We start from the raw sequence: 21,029 nt of genomic DNA, 5'->3' as shown, positions 1-21,029 counted from the left end.
GGCTGACCTCCAATCTCTCTTCCCTCAAGGCTTCTAAACCTTACCTTTTCAGACTTAGCTTTTTGTTTGTCCTCTTTTTGTCATTTTTCCCAAGTGAGCGGAATTCATTCCTGCCAAATTGAAGGCTTTTTCCAGCTACTTCTCTTTATAGTTCTTCTTTTTGAGTTGCCCAAGGTACTAGCCCCTTGTTCATGAATTGTTACTTTCCAAGGTTGCTGGTTCCTTTCTGCATCATTGGGCGATTGAAAAGGATGTATCTCTCCTTCATTTCTTGTGTTTCTGGGTGCTTTTTTTGAATAATCTCAATCTCTTCCTAGTTGTGGTGCATGCCCCAAGGATCCCGAACCTCTGGTAGCCCCTGGGTATCCCGGCCCAGTCCTTCCCACTGGTCTCCTTTTGATTTTTGATCTTGACATGCTAGGCTTTTTTCCTTTCTTCCATTCATTTCATGGATCCCTAAGGCCTTTCCTTTTGCGGGTTTTGGGCTTTAAATCTTTTGTAATCGACTTGGGCCGACCCTCCTTTTCTCTTGTGATGAGCTCAATCTTTTTATGTGGGGTTCACCTACTGCACTATTTTGGGCCTTGGTGTCATAACTTTTTAGACCTCAACATACTTGAACACATTTTTAGTAAAAAAATTTCAACAAAAAGCTAGATAAGCTATTCACAAATGTAAAAGAATCCATTCTACTTGCATTTTCCTTCCCTCTATAATTTAAAAGCAAGAAACGTAACAAGTACAGAGAAATCTCATGTACAATTATAAAGGCCACTAAACTCCAATGATTTGTGTTGTCTTTTTTTTTTTTTTTTTTTTTTTTTTTTTTTTTTAAATAATAGATTTGTATCCGTTTATATCTGGGGGAAGCTTGGAGTTATCCAGATCGAGTTGCTTTAATTAAAAAAATCTTACCCTTGTCAAATCACAACCCTAAGGATGTGCAAGAAGTCATTTGGGCAGAGTAGACAGTAGCATAATCTTCGTATGCTTTTGACAATGAAAGAGAGGAAGGTGACAAAAATAGTTGGAGCAACTTGCTTTTGACACAGAGAGAGAGAGAAACGGAGAGAGAGAGAGTCAGACATCAAACGTTTTTGGGTTTAGACAGGGCCGGCTCAACGAATTTGGGGGCCCTAGGCGAAAGTTTTAAATGGGGCCCTTTATTATATTTAATTATAAATTTATATATTGTTTTTAATTAAAATTTATTTTTCTTGATTTTGAAGAGGCAAAATTACTAATTAAATTTTTGCATTCAAGTAGACATTTGTAATTAAGAAATATTTATGAATAAACGAAACACAATCTATAATAAAAAAAATTACAATTTAACTAGAATAATATAAATTTAATGTATAAAACAATAGAACCTAGTTTATGAAATACACAATTGCAACTTTACTTAATATGATCACTTTACACTTTAAACCTGCACAAAAAAATTAAAATTAATATTAATACGAAGTAAATTATTCTAAATTTATAATTTTGTTATCAATACTTTTTTTTTTTTTTTGTGTAGTATTATACTTTTTTTTTAGTAAAATGTATAAGACTCAACTTGATTAGATCCCTTAAGACCAACCCACTGACAAAATGTGTAGGACTTAAACTTGATCCACACTAAGACTAAGACCAGCCTAGGGCCCACTATCCCTCCATGGCTCCATCCCACTAAATCTGATTTCTTAAATAAAAAATAAATAAAAACATGTAAGACTAGAGAAGTCTAGAATCCCTACTTTAAATCTTTAAAGGGTCCATTCGGACCATTCCATAGCTAGATAGCCTTCTAGAGAATTCTAAATTTAAAAGAACAAACAAAAAAGAGTACAACTAAACTAAAAACGCAGCAGCTCCTCTTCAAAAAAAAAAAAAAAAAAAAAACACAAACACCCTTCGCCTCTATCCCCCTTTAATAATAATAATTATTATTATTATTAAATTTTCAAAAAAGGCCTCAAATTTATCTAAGAGAGTGCGACTTCCACCAACCAAGATAGAGGGTCTTGGTGCAGTTGTACAGAGTTGATCCACCAACTCAAATTTATCTAAAAGAGGTTCAGGCCCAGTGACCCACTGGTGTACAGAGTTTATCCGCCCAACTTTCAGGTGTGTATTAATTGACCAACTCTGGAGTCTGGGCCAAGTTCGACCCAAGGTACTTGGACATTTTGGCTGGGCAAAATGATAAACCCATGACCAACATTTAAGCTAAAATTACCTGTGAATGTGTACCTTACCTTTAAAGGGTAGCCAACAGTGGTTTCTTTTTCTTTTTCTTTTTTTCTTTTTTTGAGGAAGAGCCAACAGTGGTTTTTTTGTTCATTTCTTGTTCAAATTATTAATAACTTATTAAACCTTAACTGTANGCGATTTATTTACATATTCAAACAACTCCAAATATAGAAGGTGTAAATTCTGCAATTGAAATTTGTTATTATGAGTTAAAAAAAAAGGAGATTTCAGTTAATCTCATTAAAACAAAAAATATATATTTTAGTTAAAAATGTACTAGAAGTAAGTCAAACTCATTTAATTTATATTTATACAAGTTATAAATGGGTAACTGGATAATGATGTACCCAACTCATTTATGATCTGACCTGAAATCTACTTGACTCACCCAATTGCCACCCCTACTCATGTATAAGGCTGTTTCGATTTTTCCCAAAAGTCCAGGTTGTGCATAAAAAAATTCCAACTCCTTTGAGGATCCAGAAGCCATAATGTGTTTTATTTTCTATAAATCATCAAATTGAGCAGTCATAGAAGTTAACTTCCTAATTGGCACACAACGATGGCACTTGGGCAACTGAGAGTACTAGAGTTTCATTGTACACTTTCATTTTAGAGTAAAATTTCATTTTCGTTCTTAAACTATCACATAAGTTCACTTTTTGTACCTGGACTTCCGGAATTTCTATTTTCAACCCTAAACTTTGCAAAACATTCTGATTTTCCTCTCCTCTTTCTATTTCCATTAGTTTATCTCTTTTATGGCCTGACCAAGTGCTCAATTGTTTTTGCTTATAATCGATATTTTCTCAAACCTGATCAACCAACAATTTTAGATTCCACAATTTTTATGAGACCTAATCATTGGCTTTGAAACCCAAAACTCCACCACATAACCAATCTTAGAAGGTCCTCCAATCTTCCTCACAAATTTAGACCATAAAATTAACATTACTGTAACAAATCCTCCCCGGAGAAACAGGATACAAGCTTAGCAAAAGCAAAACCACTAGCAGCTTTTTACAATCTTTTTTAAATCTGCAAATTGAATGAACAGTTGATTTGCTTAAAATTAATAACGAAGAGACCTCATTTTTTACCTACACCATTAAAAAATTCTTAAAGCAAAAACCATGTGAGCAAAGAGAAAAATATTCAATTATACTGATGGAAAGTTATCAATTAATATCTAAAATCAGAGAAAGTTCAATCCTAAATTGAACAAAAAAGAGGGTGAAATAAAAAATAATTATTACTCTGTTGTGTCACCTACAAATACAGATTGCATTCGAATTACTGAAGTACTTTACTGCAATCAAGTGACACAAAGAAGCGCAACCCATGCATAGCTTATTAAACGAAGGTTTGGTTTAGCATGTCATTCTAGCAGTTTATTATACAACAGGCTCCCACCTACCTTACAATCTGAATACTCTTGCTGCTGCAAGTTTAGATTAATCATTCTACCAAGGTGTAAGTCAAGGAAGTTTAACGAAAACTATTTTCTTTTAAACCATTTAGTCACTCATGATGTCATACCCAAATTTGAAGTTTTGAACTCAGCATCTATATACCGATATTCCATCAGCCATTTCGCAATTGAAAATATTCAAATCAAGATAGAGCAAAGTTCCTAATTCTCTCCCATAACCATCTCTTTAATATGATGAAACCAGAAATTGATTCCAATCCTCAGCATCTGCACCCCCCTGCATAGCTTTATTTAGCACTTCATTGTATATGGTGGATTTGAAAAAACACCAAATATCTTGACAAAAATAATTCACATACCTGTTGTGAAACTTGTGGTATCTCTTACAATGATTTGCACACCTACAATCTCGCATGAATTTAATGGCGTTATGACATCTGCACATATAAATTCTTAATAAACTCATTGATGACTGTCCATTCCGGTTAAGAATCCCAAAAGGCAACAGCGAGCATCTCAGAGTGATTATGAAGAATTCTCTCTATCCTCTGGAGCCACATCTTGTAGAACAACATCAATGTTGGGCACATTTCCAGCCAATCTCATTTTTTAAACCGAATTGTTCCAAAATTTCGTACATCAGTCTGTTCATTTTTGTTATCACCAACAATAAAACAGCCAGCACTATTCCTCGGCTAAACCCAACTACAACCTGGTTCTTTTATTATTCCCCTGTCATTCATCAATTTTCTAATTTCTGAGGCTTCTTCCCATAAATTGGCAGTGGAGAATATATTGGATAACAATACATAGTTTCCAGGGTTATCAGGTTCAATCTCAAAAAGCTTCTTTGCTGCAATTTTTGCTAACTCCATGTTTCTATGTACTCTACATGCACTAAGCAATGCTCCCCAAGCAGCAGCAGTTGGTTCTATAGGCATTCTTTGTATAAACTCATATGCCTGTTCTAGCCGACCAGCACGGCTAAGTACATCAACCATGCAGGAGTAGTGATCCACATCAGGTTCTGTTGAGTAATCCCTACTCATTGAATCAAAAATCAAGAGGCCTTTGTCAACAAGTTGTGAATGACTACAACCAGACAATACTCCAGTAAAAGTAACAGAATTGGGCTTCGCTCCTGAGTCCAACATTTTCTCAAAGAGCAACAAGGCTTCTTGTCCTTTCCCATGCATAGAGTTAGCAATGATAATTGTGTTCCAAGCAACAGTATCCTTTTTTGGCATCATATTGAAGACCCTTTGTGAAAGTTCTAAGTCACCACATTTAGCATACATGAAAACTAGAGCTGTTGTGGTCGTTAAGTCCTTAATAAACAAATGTCTATAGATATAACCGTGAATTTCTTTGCCAGTCCTCAAGCTTTCCAAACTACTGCAAGCTGGCAAGACACTAGTAATAGTTATCTGATTAGGTTTGAAACCCAAATCTTGCATCTGACCAAGCATCTCCAGCGCCTGTTCAGTTTTCCCATTTTGCACGCACCCACAAATGACAGCATTCCATGAAGCATCATTCAATTTGACATCTTCGTTTCTCATTTGATAAAATAATTCAAGACCCTTCTCACATTCTTTATTTGAGAAGTATGCTGTTAGAATTACATTCCACAACACAACATCTCGCTGAGACATGTTATCAAATACCAATTGTGCGTGCCTAATGCTTAAACAACTAGCATACATGCTAACAAGCGCACTACAAACAAATAAATTCTCTCCCATTTCATTCTTTACTACAAAGCCATGAATCTCTCTTCCTGAATTCAAAGTTTTGAGTTCAGAGCACGCTGGTAGAATTGAAGACACAGTCACCACATTGGGTCTCACCCCATTTAACATCATCTCACGAAACTCCTCCAAACCTTGTCTAGGTAGACCATAAGTAACATAACAAGACGACAAAGAAGTCCATGAAATCACATCTTTCACCCGCATACCATCAAAAACCCGTCTCGCATCTTCAACACACTTACATTTAGCATACATATCAATCAACGCATTGCCCAACAAAGTATCAGAATGAAACCCAAATCGAATTGCATCATCATGAACCTCTTTGGCTTTCACAATGTCACCCAGAGTGGCACAAGCCTTAGCAGCCGACAAAAGTACTAGTCTATCAGGTATAATTTCCTGTGCTCGCACCAGATTGTAAAGCTTTATAGATTCCTTAGGAAACCCATGTTGCGTGTAAGCTGAAATTAAGATGGTCCATGTACGGAGGTCTGGTTGGGGAATTTGATCGAACATGTGGCGTGCACGTTGCAAATCACCTGAATTGCAGGCTTCTTTGATGAACTTAAGGCTTAGGGGAGCGGGAAGGCTAATGGGTAGCTTTGGAGGCATTGGATATGTATATATATATATATTTGGTTTGAAACTTTTAATGCCTCTTTTGCTTTTCTTGTATAGTTTTTGTTGGAACTTTGCCAATGCAAAATCTTGAAACTTTTTGTTAATTTATTGCAAGGAAGCGGGAACTGAGTTTTATAAGAAGAATAGAAACGACACCGCTTCACCGCAGAAAGACTTGAGTTTGACACTGACGGACGGGATCCTTCCACGTGTTTTCTTGGGAGGAAGTTGATTTTTTTTTTTTTTAAATCGAAAGTTGACTCTGATTTTTGTTTTGTGTTTTAGTACTCCTCAAAACTTTGCCCTTTTCCAAGAAACCAGACATTGAAATTTCTTCCTCCTTTTTTTTTTTTTTTTTAAATAAAAGTTGAAAACACTATATTGATTCCTACAAAATGGAGGTGATTAATTTGGTCCTTATTATTTTGAATTGTAATTATTTTGATCTCTACCGTTAACTCATTAACAAAAAATTTATACGTAACAAACGGTTTATATTATTGGCGTACACGTAGCTAAAATAATTATATAAAATTAAATAATTAAATATTAAAAAAGCCACATAAGTATTTTAGTATAAAAGAAAATTTCACATCAAACAAGAAAATTATGAAAAAATTAATTGAAAGAAAACAAATAAAGAAAATTATTTTATTTATATTAAAATGTGAGATACTTCTTTTCTTTCATCTCAAAGTCTTAGGGTATGCCATAACTTTTAAGTCATCCTTCCAATTTTAATATTTATTTGTCCTTTAGAATTAAGTGATTACAAGATGATTGAATAAGTAGAAGATATTAAATGGTACCCTCTTTTGATAGGATCTAGGATCTCTTTATGAGTGGGTAAGCTCCCAAACTAAAAGGAAAGATCAATAGGTCACTCACAACTATGAGGGTCATGCTTCAACCTAGGGCCTAAATAGACCATATGAGCCTAAACAGACCGCATATGGATTGGTGGGCAAACCATTACCGTACTTAAAGCTCATCATAGGCAATGACACACATTGTGAATTGGTGGGGTGAACTTCAGAAAGTTTTGACCCAAATGGAACCTCTAATTTCCCACTCATCTCCAACCATGACAAAAGGGACAAAGAACCAAGTGAAAGTGTGTGCAAAACCATATTAGAAAATCATTTGTTAGATTCAGGAGATGAAACACATTGGAGTCAAACTTCTTTATCCTCAGTAGAGTCGCAGCTGGTGGTGTAAGCACCCGCAATGGGCATCTTGTGGGAAGTATGCCTTGACTGAGTGGATTAGGTAGCACTACAACAAAATGTATCTTTGATGACAAAATTTAGTGAGGATTTTTTTTTTTGTCATTGAAAGGTAACATACAATGATAAAATATAGATTTCGTCACCATTTATTAAAAAACAAAATTGTTTTTCCATAGTTATTAGTTTTACTCAAATTTAGGCGCCAATTAGAAATTTGGGGCGCAAAAGTTATTTGCTCTAAGGCGACAAAAGTTTTCATTGCTAATTGTATAACATTTTAGTGATGAATAATTTCATCACTATAAGTATGCTAAGAATATATTTGGTGACGAAAATAGGTTTGTTAGTGGAAGGTCTCCTTTAGTGACGAATAAATTTGTGGCTAAAGCCTAATTACTTTTTTTTTTTTTTTTGAAACCCCTACCACTTAACTTTTGATCCTAGGGTTTTATTGTTTTCCTCTTCTCTCTCTCTCTCTCTCTCTCTCTCTCTCTCTCTCTCTCTCTCTCTCTCTCTCTTTTTAAATCTTAGTTAATTATATGTTTAAGCATATGTTTACACAATAATGCAACAATAAAATGTCAAAATTAACTATAAGCGCTACAAGGAAATGACTTAAGGCCTTAATTCCATTCTATTATTGTTACTAATTTTTTTTATTAACATTTATTTATTATAAAGTATTAAATTGAGTAACAAAATATTGAATAGAATAAAGAAAGTTTAAGAATAAGGATTTCTGTTCATATATCTTACCCCGCTTATAGGAAAAAAATAAAAACCACGTAGACCAATGTTGGAACTTAATTTTGGTTGACTTAGTTGGCCATATGAAAATCTTTACTTGTTTGCTATCAACCATAATTATTGCATTGGTAACTGTACTCATGTATGTTTATTTGTTAATTGTAGGTCAGTTTCTTCATTTTTCACAAAAGTCTTTCCATAGATCATAATCACAGAAGTCTTTCCTTCAGCATTTCGGTGTTGAGAACTACATTAAAAATAATTGCGAATGCTCCAAACTCTAGGTGCTAGGCTTTGGATTGGCAATAATTGCTAATGTGTCTAATTACATTTACTATAGCAGTGAGTAATTTTACACTAAGCTAATCATTTTTTTTTTCCTTAATGCATTTTGATTAAGTTAATTTGCCTGGGATTGCATTGTGGTATAACTTATTTATAATCGTTACAAATAATCTATTTTTTTTTAAAAGAAAAAATTACTTCTATTTTTGTTTTATATTTACCTGTTAACCTTTATTTTTTATATTATTATTTATCCTTTATGCGCAATATTATTCTCTAGCTATCTTCTTAGCACATTCACATAATGAAAGTGTTTTTCATATGATTGGAGGAAAGATACTGTAAATTTTGATTCATAAATTGACTTCTTTCTCATATGATAGATAAAAAATTATAAGTACCATAGTTTAGAAAAATAAAGTTAGGGTAGTTATATGTTTAAACATGTGTTTACACAAAAATACAACAATAAAATGTCAAACATAACTATAAGTGCTACAAGGAAGGAACCACCCTGAATAGAAGAGATTGAGATAGAGATGAAAACTATATAGAGGTGAAATCCACCCGGAGAAATTTGAGGCAAGAGCCCTAGATGAATGCCATAGAGATGTATCATTTTAGTTTGTAAGAGCACCTTGTTTGTTTGGTTGATGGTTAACGTTGTTGGCCATGTTTGTTTTTCTTTTTTAGTGACTCTAGGATAGTGAGTCGCTCGTCTTTTGCTTACAATTGGCAAACCAAGTTCTTAGGTAGTGAGCTTGTTGTTACTTGTTTCCTGAGTAACACTCGTGGGACTTCAGACATACAAATCCCATGACACTCTGTGGAGTTGAACCCTGTCCCATGTATGTGTGTTGTTTGCTGTGTGCATGGGTTGGGCCCAAGCCGTATGTTGAAACAAAATGTTTTGTCTCTTATTCTTTTGATTCTGTTAGCAGAGATCGCGAATCAAAAGAGGGGCATTTGTAGATACCGCATTTTGTACCCTAATGACTTATGCTTCTGTTCCCCAATGATGTTAGAATTCTAAAGCTCAAGGTTGGTTTAGGGTCCGTCAAATTAAAATTGACTTAAGGAAAGTGTTTATGGAAAATATAACTAATTTTTGGAATAAAGGCCTGATCAAATTAAAATTGACTAGAGAAAAGTGTTTATGGAAAATATAACTTATTTTTGGAACAAACAAACTATTTTTAGAAAAGAAAGGTCATGGAAACCTTTGGGCATGCGTACACATACATGCGTATGCGCATGCATGCTCAAGCTCTGCGTGCGTATACTCCATGCATGTGTAGCATTCCCGAAACTATGTAAGGCAAGTTTTCTACATTTAAACTTGGTTTGGAACGAATCCGATATTGTCTCGGAGCCGCCCTAAACCCCTATTTTTCGACTATATAAAGCCATATAAGGTATTTTTTCAAGGAGGACGGATCCCGGTGGTAAAACAAATTAGAGTCACTAGAAAATAGTGAACCAAAGAGAGAATTTTTCACAAAACATCCTCAAGTCAAATTTTGCTTGATTGAGACCTTTTTTGGTCTTGATCTTTGCGTTCTAAGTATACTAACTCTTCTTTGATTTGATTATGAATAGATTGATTTAGGAGAATGGTCAAAACTAGCTCTAGAGAGTTCTAGTGTTGAGGTAAAGTTTCTAATTTTCGCTGTTCACTTTTCTTTGATTTTCCTTTGTTTTTGTGTTTATATATATGTGTTAAATGCTCTAATATGTTTATTTAGTTTAGGTTTATCTCGTGTTTGTGTTAGAAGCATGCTAGGTTGTTAGTTTCCTTGTTTATGTTGTGTTTTCTCTATTTTTTGTTCTAGTTTTCTAGGTTTAGGAGCGCACGCATACTTTTAGTATGTGTATGCATACAATTGGGATTCGCACACATGCTCTATGTAAGTGCACGCATACTTAAGTCTAAAAACCCTAATTCATTTTCTGTATGATGTTTCCTTTGTTTTATTCACATATTTTAGCCTTTGTTTAATCTGTTTTGCCTATCTTTTAGTCTATGTTTCTTTGATTTGCCTTGTTTTGTTTGTTTTATCTTTTTTATGCTTAGTGGGGTTTTTATTTTTGAATACCATGAACATGCATTTTCCATTAACATACATTGATGCATAGGTGCTATGATGCAGTGGGGTAAGTCATGCATTATCACATGAACATGCATTTGATTTGGTTGTTAAGTAAGATTTTGTTGATGAACATATATGCTTGATTGAATCTGATGTTTTTTACGCTTAGATACCTTGACATGCTTGTTTGGATCTGCTTTATGATGTTTATGCCTGTGAGAGATAGGGCTGTCCATGGGTCGGGCGGGTCGAGTTTGTGCTCAACCCGTCGGCCGACCCGACCTGATCGGGTGGAGGCTGCATCAACCCGCCGCCGACCGAGAAACTGATCGGATCGGGCGGTTCAGACATCCGGTTGGTTTCGGGCGGGTCGGTCGGAGTCAAGATCTGAGATACCGGCGAGAAAACGGCGAAAAGTCAGTGAGATTTCGCCAGATCTGGAAGAAATCTCACCTGATTCGATGAGATTTCACTAGATTTGGACGAAATATCACTAGATCTACTTGATAAGTCACTGAAATATGAAAATTTGAAGTCGGAATCTGGAAATTTGAGGCCGGAATCTGGAAAATCTAGCCGGATTCTGGAAAATCTCGCCGGAACTAGGAAAAACTCACCGGAATCTGGAAATTTTGGTTGGAAATTCATAAACATCGGTCGGATCGGATTTTTCGGGTTTTGAGGGTGGAAAACCGAGACCGACCCGCCGGAGTCGGTTTTTGGAACAAATGACCCGCCGCTGACCTGTGACTTGATCGGGTTTGCCGGTTTCGGATCGGTTTCCGGTCGGATCCTCCGGGTGGGTCGGGTCTTGGATGGGTCTGGACAGGCCTAGTGAGAGACTGCGCCCTCGGCCCATTTTTATGTTTGTTGAGCCAAACTTACGTGAATGGGTGGAGTCGTGTTATTGCCTCTCAAAATGGAGGTTCGACTAGTTATATTTTCCCCTTTAGATTTAGGGGTTTTACAATAGAGTCGCTACTTATTTAATTGTTGGAATAAATAAGAAAACCATAATTGAAAAATTCATCATTTTATTAATTTGAAATTGAATTTACATTGAACATAGGAAATTACATGGCTTTGGTCCTAGATACAATCTAAGATAAAGTACATGGCTTTATTTCCTAGTTACAATCTAGAAATTGAAAATTACAAGGATAAGTATTTGATCTACTAACCCTTGATCTAAGTTCGGAGGCTATGTTACAAGGTGGGAAGGTGTTAGGCACCCACCTTGCCCGGTAAAACCGGTCTTCTAGACTATGGTGGCCAACAATCATATCATGTCATCCAATATGTCAATCGATTTACATGTTGAATTTAATGTGTGTGCATGTGATAAATCCTAATTCAATTTATTAAACATTGCATTTAGATTGAAAAATAAAATTCTAGTGAATGTGTGTGGATGGTGATAACCTAAATTCAAGGATTTAAAAGAATTATGAAACAAACATGTTTTTCATATTTTTGATGTAAATTTAAGATCAAAACTAGTGATATGCATGAACACGTGATGAACAACTAAGAATATGTGAAAATCACATAAAAACATACAAACATATTCAAGAGGATTCAAATAATTACTATCATACTTTAATCTTAAATTTTCATCATGGTAACACAAAAAACAAGTTAAGGAAAGGGATTATACCTTTATGCAAGATTCATACGGTGGAGGAGGAGACTCTTGGTGGAGGTCCTAAGGGTGGAGGAAAAAAGAAGAACTAGGAGAGAGAGAGTGAGTCTCACTCAATACCTTGAGTCTCAGGAAGACCAAGATATGACAAGACTACTCTACTTCACTAGAACTCAAGAGAGGAGAAGAGAGGGGATTTTTTCGTCTTTGGAATGAAGGAGGGGGAGGGTTTATATAGTAGTAGTGGAAAGAATATGAATGGAATGCCATTTAATGAAGGTTGACAAGGATTATGAACCTAGACCTCATTTTAGCCTTGGGGAAAATCTGGTGCATTAAATGGAGAGATTGGTGGGAGTGGGGAGCAAGCCAAAATTTGGATTTCCTGTAGCTGCTGTAACAGCTTGTAAAGCCAACTTCAAAAAATCATATCTGATCCAATTATGATCGGAATTGTCTCGTTCTTATGCTCAAATTGAAGCCCCGGATGTCTAGTTTCTGGGAAAATTAACCTCATTCATAGATTCAAAATATTCTGAGAGATATTGATGAAATGGTGAGCAGAGGTCATTTGTTAGACAATGGTTTCAGCACAATTAACATTAATAGGTCCCAAATTAGCTCCCAATTAACATTAAATGGCTCTAATCACTCCCATTTTAGAATTAATTGGTTCCAAATTTACTCTAATTAAAAGATAATTACACAAATTACTCATTGAATAATTAATGTTTAACTATCTAATTAATTAGGTGTATGCAACCTCACCATAAAATGTAGTCCTAACCAATTAAATTATGACACATCATTGATCTCCAATTGATTACACTTATAACCAATTGAAATTAATTGTTCATAATCACATATAGTTGGGCTCAATTTGTGATAGTGCATCTCAGCCATTAAAACTTGATTTGATGATAACTTTCAATCTGGTGGTCCAATTAGGGCTTATGACCAGTTGATTTGATCGTTACAATATCAAGATCATTTTGATGAAATGAGATTAAGGATCTAATGACTAGAATCAAGATGCATATTCCCAAGGTGAAATTACCCTTTTACCCTCCAAATGAGGTTAAATGCGGGTTGCAAAATGGGGTGTCAACAATGCCTTTTGTAATATGTGCTTTGGGCCATGATAGATGAATGCTAGGCTTGGGGGTTTTTATGCCATATAGATTGCTTTAGATGCATGTTAGTGTGCATGTGAGTTAGAATAACATGTTAAAATTGTCTTTAATGAGATTAAGATTTGGAACTTAATGAGTTGAAGCAGATCAACGAGTCAGGTGGTGTTGGGTGCCTAACACCTTCCTATCTCCATACATAAACTTCAGACACTTGCTCTGGAAAAGATCAGTCCTTCCATGAAGGGAGCTATATTTATGATTTCTAAATCTAAACTAGGTGGCGACTCCATTTACACCTACCGTCATGGTCCACCCTAGGCCAAAGCGTACTCATCCACATCGAGAGGATGACACCGCGTTGTGGGTGCTTGTGCCCACAACTCTTAGTCCCAATGTCATAAAATCAAATCACTACCTTAATGATCATCAACATTGTATGTATAACCCGACGAGGATGAAAACCCTAAAGAGTTACCAAACTAATCAATTGGTTGCCCAAGCGTGTCATCAAACCCTAAACCCTCATTTCACCTATAAATACTCCCATTTTCAACATCCAAGGGGTCAAAACTTTTTACCCTACAGAAACTCTATCAAAATCCCTCTAGAATACATAAACCTAGAGTTCAAGGCTAAAAGGATAGAAAGGTTGAGTACTAGATTGATCTTCATCCATCCTTTTGGTTGAAAGATAATCTTTTAGGATAATCTCTTTCTCATCCGTTTCCAAACTTCTAGTTGGTTCAAGCTTGCTAATAAATCACTTAGGGTCTCTGAGTCAACCCTAACCAAGTCGTTCAAATCATCCTTTCCACACACACAACTATTGTATGTAGACACCGCATTTAGTACTCCTTACAACTTAGGGCCCCGTTCCCCAATAATGCTCAAACTCTAAGGCCCAAGGCTAGTTTAGAGCTCATTCTGATATCAAATTGACTTAAGGAGTGTTAAAATGGAAAATATAACCTTTTTAAATGAGAAAAAAAACCTATTTTTGGAAATTAAATGGCCAAAGTGGCCCTCGGGCCACGTACGTGGGCAGAAGCCTACGTACATGGGCTAAAGCATGCATACGCAGGCACATTCCTACGTACGCAGCTAGGGTTTTAGAAGCATGAAAAATGCAAGTTTTTTACAATAATGGCTAAGGTTTGAAATGAATCCCACATCGTCAGGGAGCTGTTCCAAACCTTACATCGCTTGGGAACTCCTTTTTGAGGTATCAAGCTTCAACATTTCTTTTCTTTTTTAGTCTTCCTTTTACTACTTAGTCTATTTTCTTGCTTTGTTTGTGTTATAATCTGTTTGTGTAGAGTAGGTTTATTTTTTCTTGTTTATTCTGAGCATGTTTGGTTGCTATAACAAGGGTTTTCATTTCTGCTCTGTTTTTCTACTTGTCTGTTTCTAGGTTAGGGTTTAGGTGTGTCTGCGTACACACACTTTTGTATGCGTACGTAGGCTCGAAGTATGCGTACCTATACAACTGGCCTGCGTGCGCAGGCCTATGTATGTGCACGCATACTTGTGCTCAGAAACCCTAATTTTGATTTTCTTGTTTCTTTTACTTTGTTTGTTTTTACCTAATATGCCTCTGTTCTAACCTTCTTATATGCTTTTGATTTGCTTTTCCCTTTGTTCACATGTTTGTTTGTTTGTTATTGTATGTTAGATTATGGGTTGTCTTCTTGTTTCTTAATCTTAATACCATGCCATGGTCATGCATTCACATGCTCACACATAATGCTATAGGTATTGAGATGCTACAAGTTACGTAAAGGGTAAGTCATGCATTGGAAATGTTCATGCATTGGTGATATGACGAATATGCTTGTTTGATGTATGATTTCATGTCTAAATATATTGGAAAACATGTGATGATCTATGTCTACCCACCATGCCTATTTTGATGCCTTGGTATGATATAATGGAGCAACTTAGATGTATGATTAGGGTTTGTGATGTGATGAATGCGTTGATACCATGATTAGATGAATACTAGGGTTATGTGTGGTTTTGGTTTCTTATGTTTTAAGGATAGATATGTTGTGTAGTTTTGGGATGAAAGATGCCATGTTGTATGCTTAGATGCATGCTAGTGTGTTTGTGTGTTTTAGGATACAAAGTGTTAAACATGTTTTTAATGAGGTTAAAACGTAAGACACAATGATGTGAGGCAAACCTTAGGGTTGGGTGATCTTAGGTGCCTAACACCTTCCTAAGAATGTACCTAAACTCTGAACCCATACTCTGGTAGTAAGATCAAAGGTCCTTCCTCGAAAAAAAGATGCTATATATATGGTTCCTAAACCATTACAAAAACTAAGTGGCAACTCCCCCCTTATATGTCCACACCATAGTTGACTTCAACCGAAGGGCTAGTCAAAATAACATCATTATAAGTGCTACGAGGAGGAGATGTGGATCTTTCCCATGATCCACACTCTCCTACACGATTCTTCTTCTTTTTTTTTTTTTTTTTTTTTTTTTTGTGTGTGCGTTTTTTGTGTTTTTAATGTTTCAATACATGTTTTTGTACAATAATATGCTCATAGTACTTATTTTGATTCATTCCTTAGCTTCTTTGCTTGAGAACATGTAGACCCTAATTTGCCTTAGGGTGCATACACACCTAGGAAGATACGTACACACTTCTTGAATGGTGTATGCAGTCTTCGAATGATTAAGGTTCATCTTTTGATTATTTTTTGGGAATCTACCTTGAAAATCAAGTGTGTATGCAGGTAGAAGGATGCACACTTACTTTTCTTATAGTGTAAACCAATTTGGGCTTCAATAAGATTTCTTGCATTTTCTATCTTATTGTCATAAATGCCATGTTTATTTCCTTTCCTTGTTCATTTTATTTGCCTTAATTGGATTTATTTGATGTTTGGTTTGTTTCCTATAGTGTAATTGTAATAAATGTAAAATATCTAATATATCTTCTTTTCTTTTCTTTTCCATCTCAAAACTCTAATTCACTCTTTTTATTCTCTCTCATCCATTCTCTAATTCTAACACGAACTCAACAAGGCTACCAAAAGTCTAAAAGATAAATAAGGAAAACTTTTCGAACCTTAAAAGATTTAGATACTTTCTAAACTTAAAATCAATAATCAATTAGAATTCAATTGCAATTGAGATTAATTGGCTATTCAAAAATAAGGAAAATATTTTAAAAATGATTTTAATGTGATTAAGGTAATTGATTTGAATTTAAATGGTAAAAGCAAAAGTCAAGTCAATCAAATTTTAATTAACCAAATTTCTTTTAAGCCTTAAAAGACACAGGGTTCTTAATGCACACCAAGACCATTTAAGTCTACATCAATTAATGAAAATTCCACTTCAATTAATACCCCTTTCTCGTAATGCTTAAACATCATTTGAAGTAAAAATTGCAATTTTGTTTGGTATCTATATGCATGATTGGGTATACACATGCACACACTTAAGTTGCTCTTACCATGCCATTACCATGTTGTCTTCCACGCCATGCCTTGTTTCCTTGAGTTCAATGCTATGAATTAGATGCTTTCTCCATGACTCCTTGTATGTTCATCCACAAGTTTATGTGCTCGCACGCTCACATGTTTACTTTGCTTTCCATACTTTATCCCTCATGACCTGTAGACTAAATCTAGGTCTAGATGCAAATGAAAACTTTTTGAACCTCTAGGATAAATCTACCTCCTGTCTAAATCAAGCAACGATATATGAAGGCCAATTACAGCATGGTAGGCTTGGGGTGCCTAATATATTCCCATCCTATACCTTAACTCTGAACCTTGTCTAGTAATAAAACCATCATAAAGTCATGTTTTGGTTCCTAGACCTATAACCAAGTGGTGAATCCAGTTGCCTCTTTTTAAGATGCACTGCGTACCCTCGGGTTCGTGCTAGTTTTGAGTCTAAATCACTTTCAGGGAGATTAAATAATGCACACCCTGACTTCACAAGAAGGAACTGGGATTATGAGACACTGTCTAATAATGAAAAAAGAAAAAAAAAACTTTTATATCAAGCTAAATTATAGAGAGGCTTAGTGACTTTGCAGGATCTTTGGATCCTAGGATAATATATTTGTTACCTTAGGCCCAAAACTTTCTTCTTCAAAAAGGCCTTGATTGGGCTTATGATAGCAAATGGGCTATAGGTCTATGAACCTTTCAAGTTAAGATATACATTTGGGCTTTAGGATTAGCCTCTCATATGTGAGATACTTCTTTTCTTTTCATCTTGAAGTCTCAGGGTATACCATAAATTTTAGGTCATCCTTCTTATTTTAATTTTTATTTGTCCTTTAGAATTAAGTGATCACAAGATATATGGTTTTACAAAAAAGAGATATAAAATGGTACCCTTTTTTTTATAGGATTCAGGATCTCTTTATATGTGGGTAAGCTCCTTAAAGCTAAATGCACAGTTGTAGGTCGTATACAACTAGGTGGTCCATGCTTCAACCTAGGGCCTAAGTGGACCCCATATGGNTTTTAATTCAAATCAATTACCTTAATCACATTAAAATCATTTTTAAAATATTTTCCTTATTTTTGAATAGCCAATTAATCTCAATTGCAATTGAATTCTAATTGATTATTGATTTTAAGTTTAGAAAGTATCTAAATCTTTTAAGGTTCGAAAAGTTTTCCTTATTTATCTTTTAGACTTTTGGTAGCCTTGTTGAGTTCGTGTTAGAATTAGAGAATGGATGAGAGAGAATAAAAAGAGTGAATTAGAGTTTTGAGATGGAAAAGAAAAGAAAAGAAGATATATTAGATATTTTACATTTATTACAATTACACTATAGGAAACAAACCAAACATCAAATAAATCCAATTAAGGCAAATAAAATGAACAAGGAAAGGAAATAAACATGGCATTTATGACAATAAGATAGAAAATGCAAGAAATCTTATTGAAGCCCAAATTGGTTTACACTATAAGAAAAGTAAGTGTGCATCCTTCTACCTGCATACACACTTGATTTTCAAGGTAGATTCCCAAAAAATAATCAAAAGATGAACCTTAATCATTCGAAGACTGCATACACCATTCAAGAAGTGTGTACGTATCTTCCTAGGTGTGTATGCACCCTAAGGCAAATTAGGGTCTACATGTTCTCAAGCAAAGAAGCTAAGGAATGAATCAAAATAAGTACTATGAGCATATTATTGTACAAAAACATGTATTGAAACATTAACAAAAAATGCATGTTCATGTGAATGCATGACTTACCTTATTGCATCACAGCACATATGGCATCAATGCATGATCATGTGAATGCACATTCATGGCATTAAAGCAAGAAATAAAAAGAAAACCCTAGTTTTATGATCAAAGGAAAACAAACAATTCAAATAGAGGAACAGAGACATAAAAAGCATCAAAAGGAACCAAACAAAGGCATATGGTGTAAAGGAAATGAAGAAATAGAAGCAGGAAAACTCAAATTAGTGTTTCTGGGCACGAGTATATGTGTACATACAAAGGCCAATGTATGCAGGTAAGTTGTATGCGTATGCATACTTTGAGCCTACATATGCATGCAGGAAGAATGTGCACGTAGACACACCCTAAACCCTAAACCAGAAACATAGAAAATGAACAAAACTTTAGAACAACAAATCTAACAACCTAGCATGCTTTTAAACATAAGAACTACATAGCCCTAAACTAAACAAAGATATTAACACATATATAAAACAAGAAAACAGGAAAAAGATTAGAACTCAATTCCTCAAACAATAAGCTTTTCAAACTTGATTTTGACCATTCCCTCAGTCAATCTATTCACAACCAAATAAAAAAAATTAGTAAACTTCAAAACTTGAGGATCAAGACTAGAAAATGTCCCAATTAAAATAAAATTGACTTAAGGATGTTTTGTGAAAAAACTCCCTTTTTGATTCACTATTTCTAGTAAATTTTAGGTTTTCCCTTAGGATTTTTTGTGTGTTTTTAAAATACACCATGTAAGGCTTTATATAGTAAAAAATGAGGGTTTGGAATGGCTCCTAAATGATGTGGGATTCATTCCAGACCTTAGTATTTAATGCAGAAAACTTGCCTTTCTTAGGTTCCTGAAACCCTAATTGCGTGTGCAGGTTTGTGCCTGTATACGCATGCATCAGACCTGCGTACATAGGTCCTTGTATGTGTATGCATGCCGAAGGTTTTCTTGGCCTTTTATTTTCCAAAAATAAATTTATTTGCTCATAAAAAGTTATATTTTCCATTTTAACACCTTTCAAGTCAATTTGTAATCTGATTGGACCTAAACCAACTTTGAATCTTAAATTTTTGGTATCATTAGGGAATGAGGGCCCCAATCATAAGGGGTACAAAATGCAGTGTCTATAGATGCCCCTTTTTTGATTTGTGAGCTTCGCTATTAGAATCAAAAGAATAAGAGACAAAACATTTTGTTTCAACGTATGGCTCAGGCCCAACCACGGCACACAACATGGTGTAACTTTGTAGAGTCGCATGGGATTCGTATGTCTGAATTCCCACTCTTGTTGCTCGGGAAACGAGTAACAACAAGTTCACTATCCCAGAACCTGTTTTGCCATTTGTAAGCAAAATGCGAGTGACTCACTATCCTAGAGTCACTTAAAAACAAAAACAAACAAGGCCATCGGCTGCAACCATTAACCAAACAAATAAAGTGCTTTTACGAGCTTAGAAGGATATATCTCGGTGGTGTCCATCCAGGGCTCTTGCCTCAAACTACTCTTGGTGGCTTGCGCCTCTGTGCAATACTCGTTTTCTTCATCTTTATCTTTATCTTTTCTGGTGAGGCTCTTGCCTTGGGGTGACCTTGGTCTCTGTCTCTATATCTATCTCTCCAACTGTGCTTGCATGATCAATTCCCTTGGGATATGTGCACAAATTTGTATTTTGATTTGTTCAACTGTTATGTGGCCAATGCCTGCATATTCAATTCCCATAGGATATGTGCACAAGTGGCGTTTGTGTTCCGACCCATGAGGGAGTCTTGGGTGAAGAATCCATTGGGGATGATGAAAGACTCATTGGGGAGTATGATTTACTGAGAAGTTTTGGCGACTCATGGGGGAGCCTTCTTGGTATGTAGTTTATTGGGGATGGTAACTTGCTAAGAAGTGTGTTGGTGATTGTGACCTATGAGGAAGTCTCTAGTAATATGTGGTCCACTGGCGAAAGTTATATTGTACCTAGGGATTCGGTTGATGGTCTAAACTCATGGGAAATTTCCCTGGTAACTTTTGATCCGCTAAGAGGTGCTTTTGATGCTTTCCATTCATTGGAGATGCTTTGAAGGTCTTTGTATCCTTTACCCAACTGAGGGTACATTACACGAATAATAAAAAAAAAATTCTTATTTATTATTCCATTACACGAATAAAGTGCCTTGGTGTCCTTATTTATTATTCCATTACACGAATATAATTTCTTATTCACACTTTTTCTATAATATTTTTGTCTCTTTATATCATGCTTTGAGATTGAGACAAATTTTTTCCCTTTTCTATTGACAGGGGTACACTATAGAAAATTAGTCCATAGTTTCTACGTGTTTTGACTGCTCTTGCTTTAAATTCGTAAAGTAAATCGAATTACATGAATCATATGTAGAATTTAAGTTACGGCAATTAAGAAACCCTACCTTTTTTTAGCCATCACATAATAGTACGAGAGTTTTGGTTGTTATACAAGATATCATATACATAATAATATGGCAAACCAGCTTGATAAGTTGGCCAAACCATTGATTGTATTCTACATTAGTTTTGTTTGGGCTCTTGTTGTTGTTGTTCACTTGTAGTACTGATAGATGAGACACTAACTCAACAAATCCAATTTT

At 35.2% G+C, this 21,029-nt stretch overlaps 1 protein-coding gene across 1 annotated transcript; it reads right to left on the bottom strand.

Moving 5' to 3' along the window:
• Positions 1 to 3,436: 3,436 nt before the first annotated feature.
• On the bottom strand, positions 3,437 to 6,134 carry LOC111987167 (pentatricopeptide repeat-containing protein At2g13600). The gene is made up of 2 exons (XM_024018872.2): positions 4,033 to 6,134; positions 3,437 to 3,950 (listed from the first exon to the last, which is right to left on the bottom strand). The coding sequence occupies exon 1, from the start codon at positions 6,040 to 6,042 to the stop codon at positions 4,369 to 4,371; it is 1,674 nt and encodes a 557-aa protein (XP_023874640.1). The 5' UTR covers positions 6,043 to 6,134; the 3' UTR covers positions 3,437 to 3,950; positions 4,033 to 4,368.
• Between the last annotated feature and the right edge of the window lie 14,895 nt (positions 6,135 to 21,029).

This window comes from Quercus suber, unplaced genomic scaffold (genome assembly GCF_002906115.3).
Source record: "Quercus suber isolate HL8 unplaced genomic scaffold, Cork oak 2.0 scaffold_20, whole genome shotgun sequence".
Classification (NCBI taxonomy): domain Eukaryota; kingdom Viridiplantae; phylum Streptophyta; class Magnoliopsida; order Fagales; family Fagaceae; genus Quercus; species Quercus suber.
This window is presented reverse-complemented; position numbering and strand designations above follow the sequence as displayed.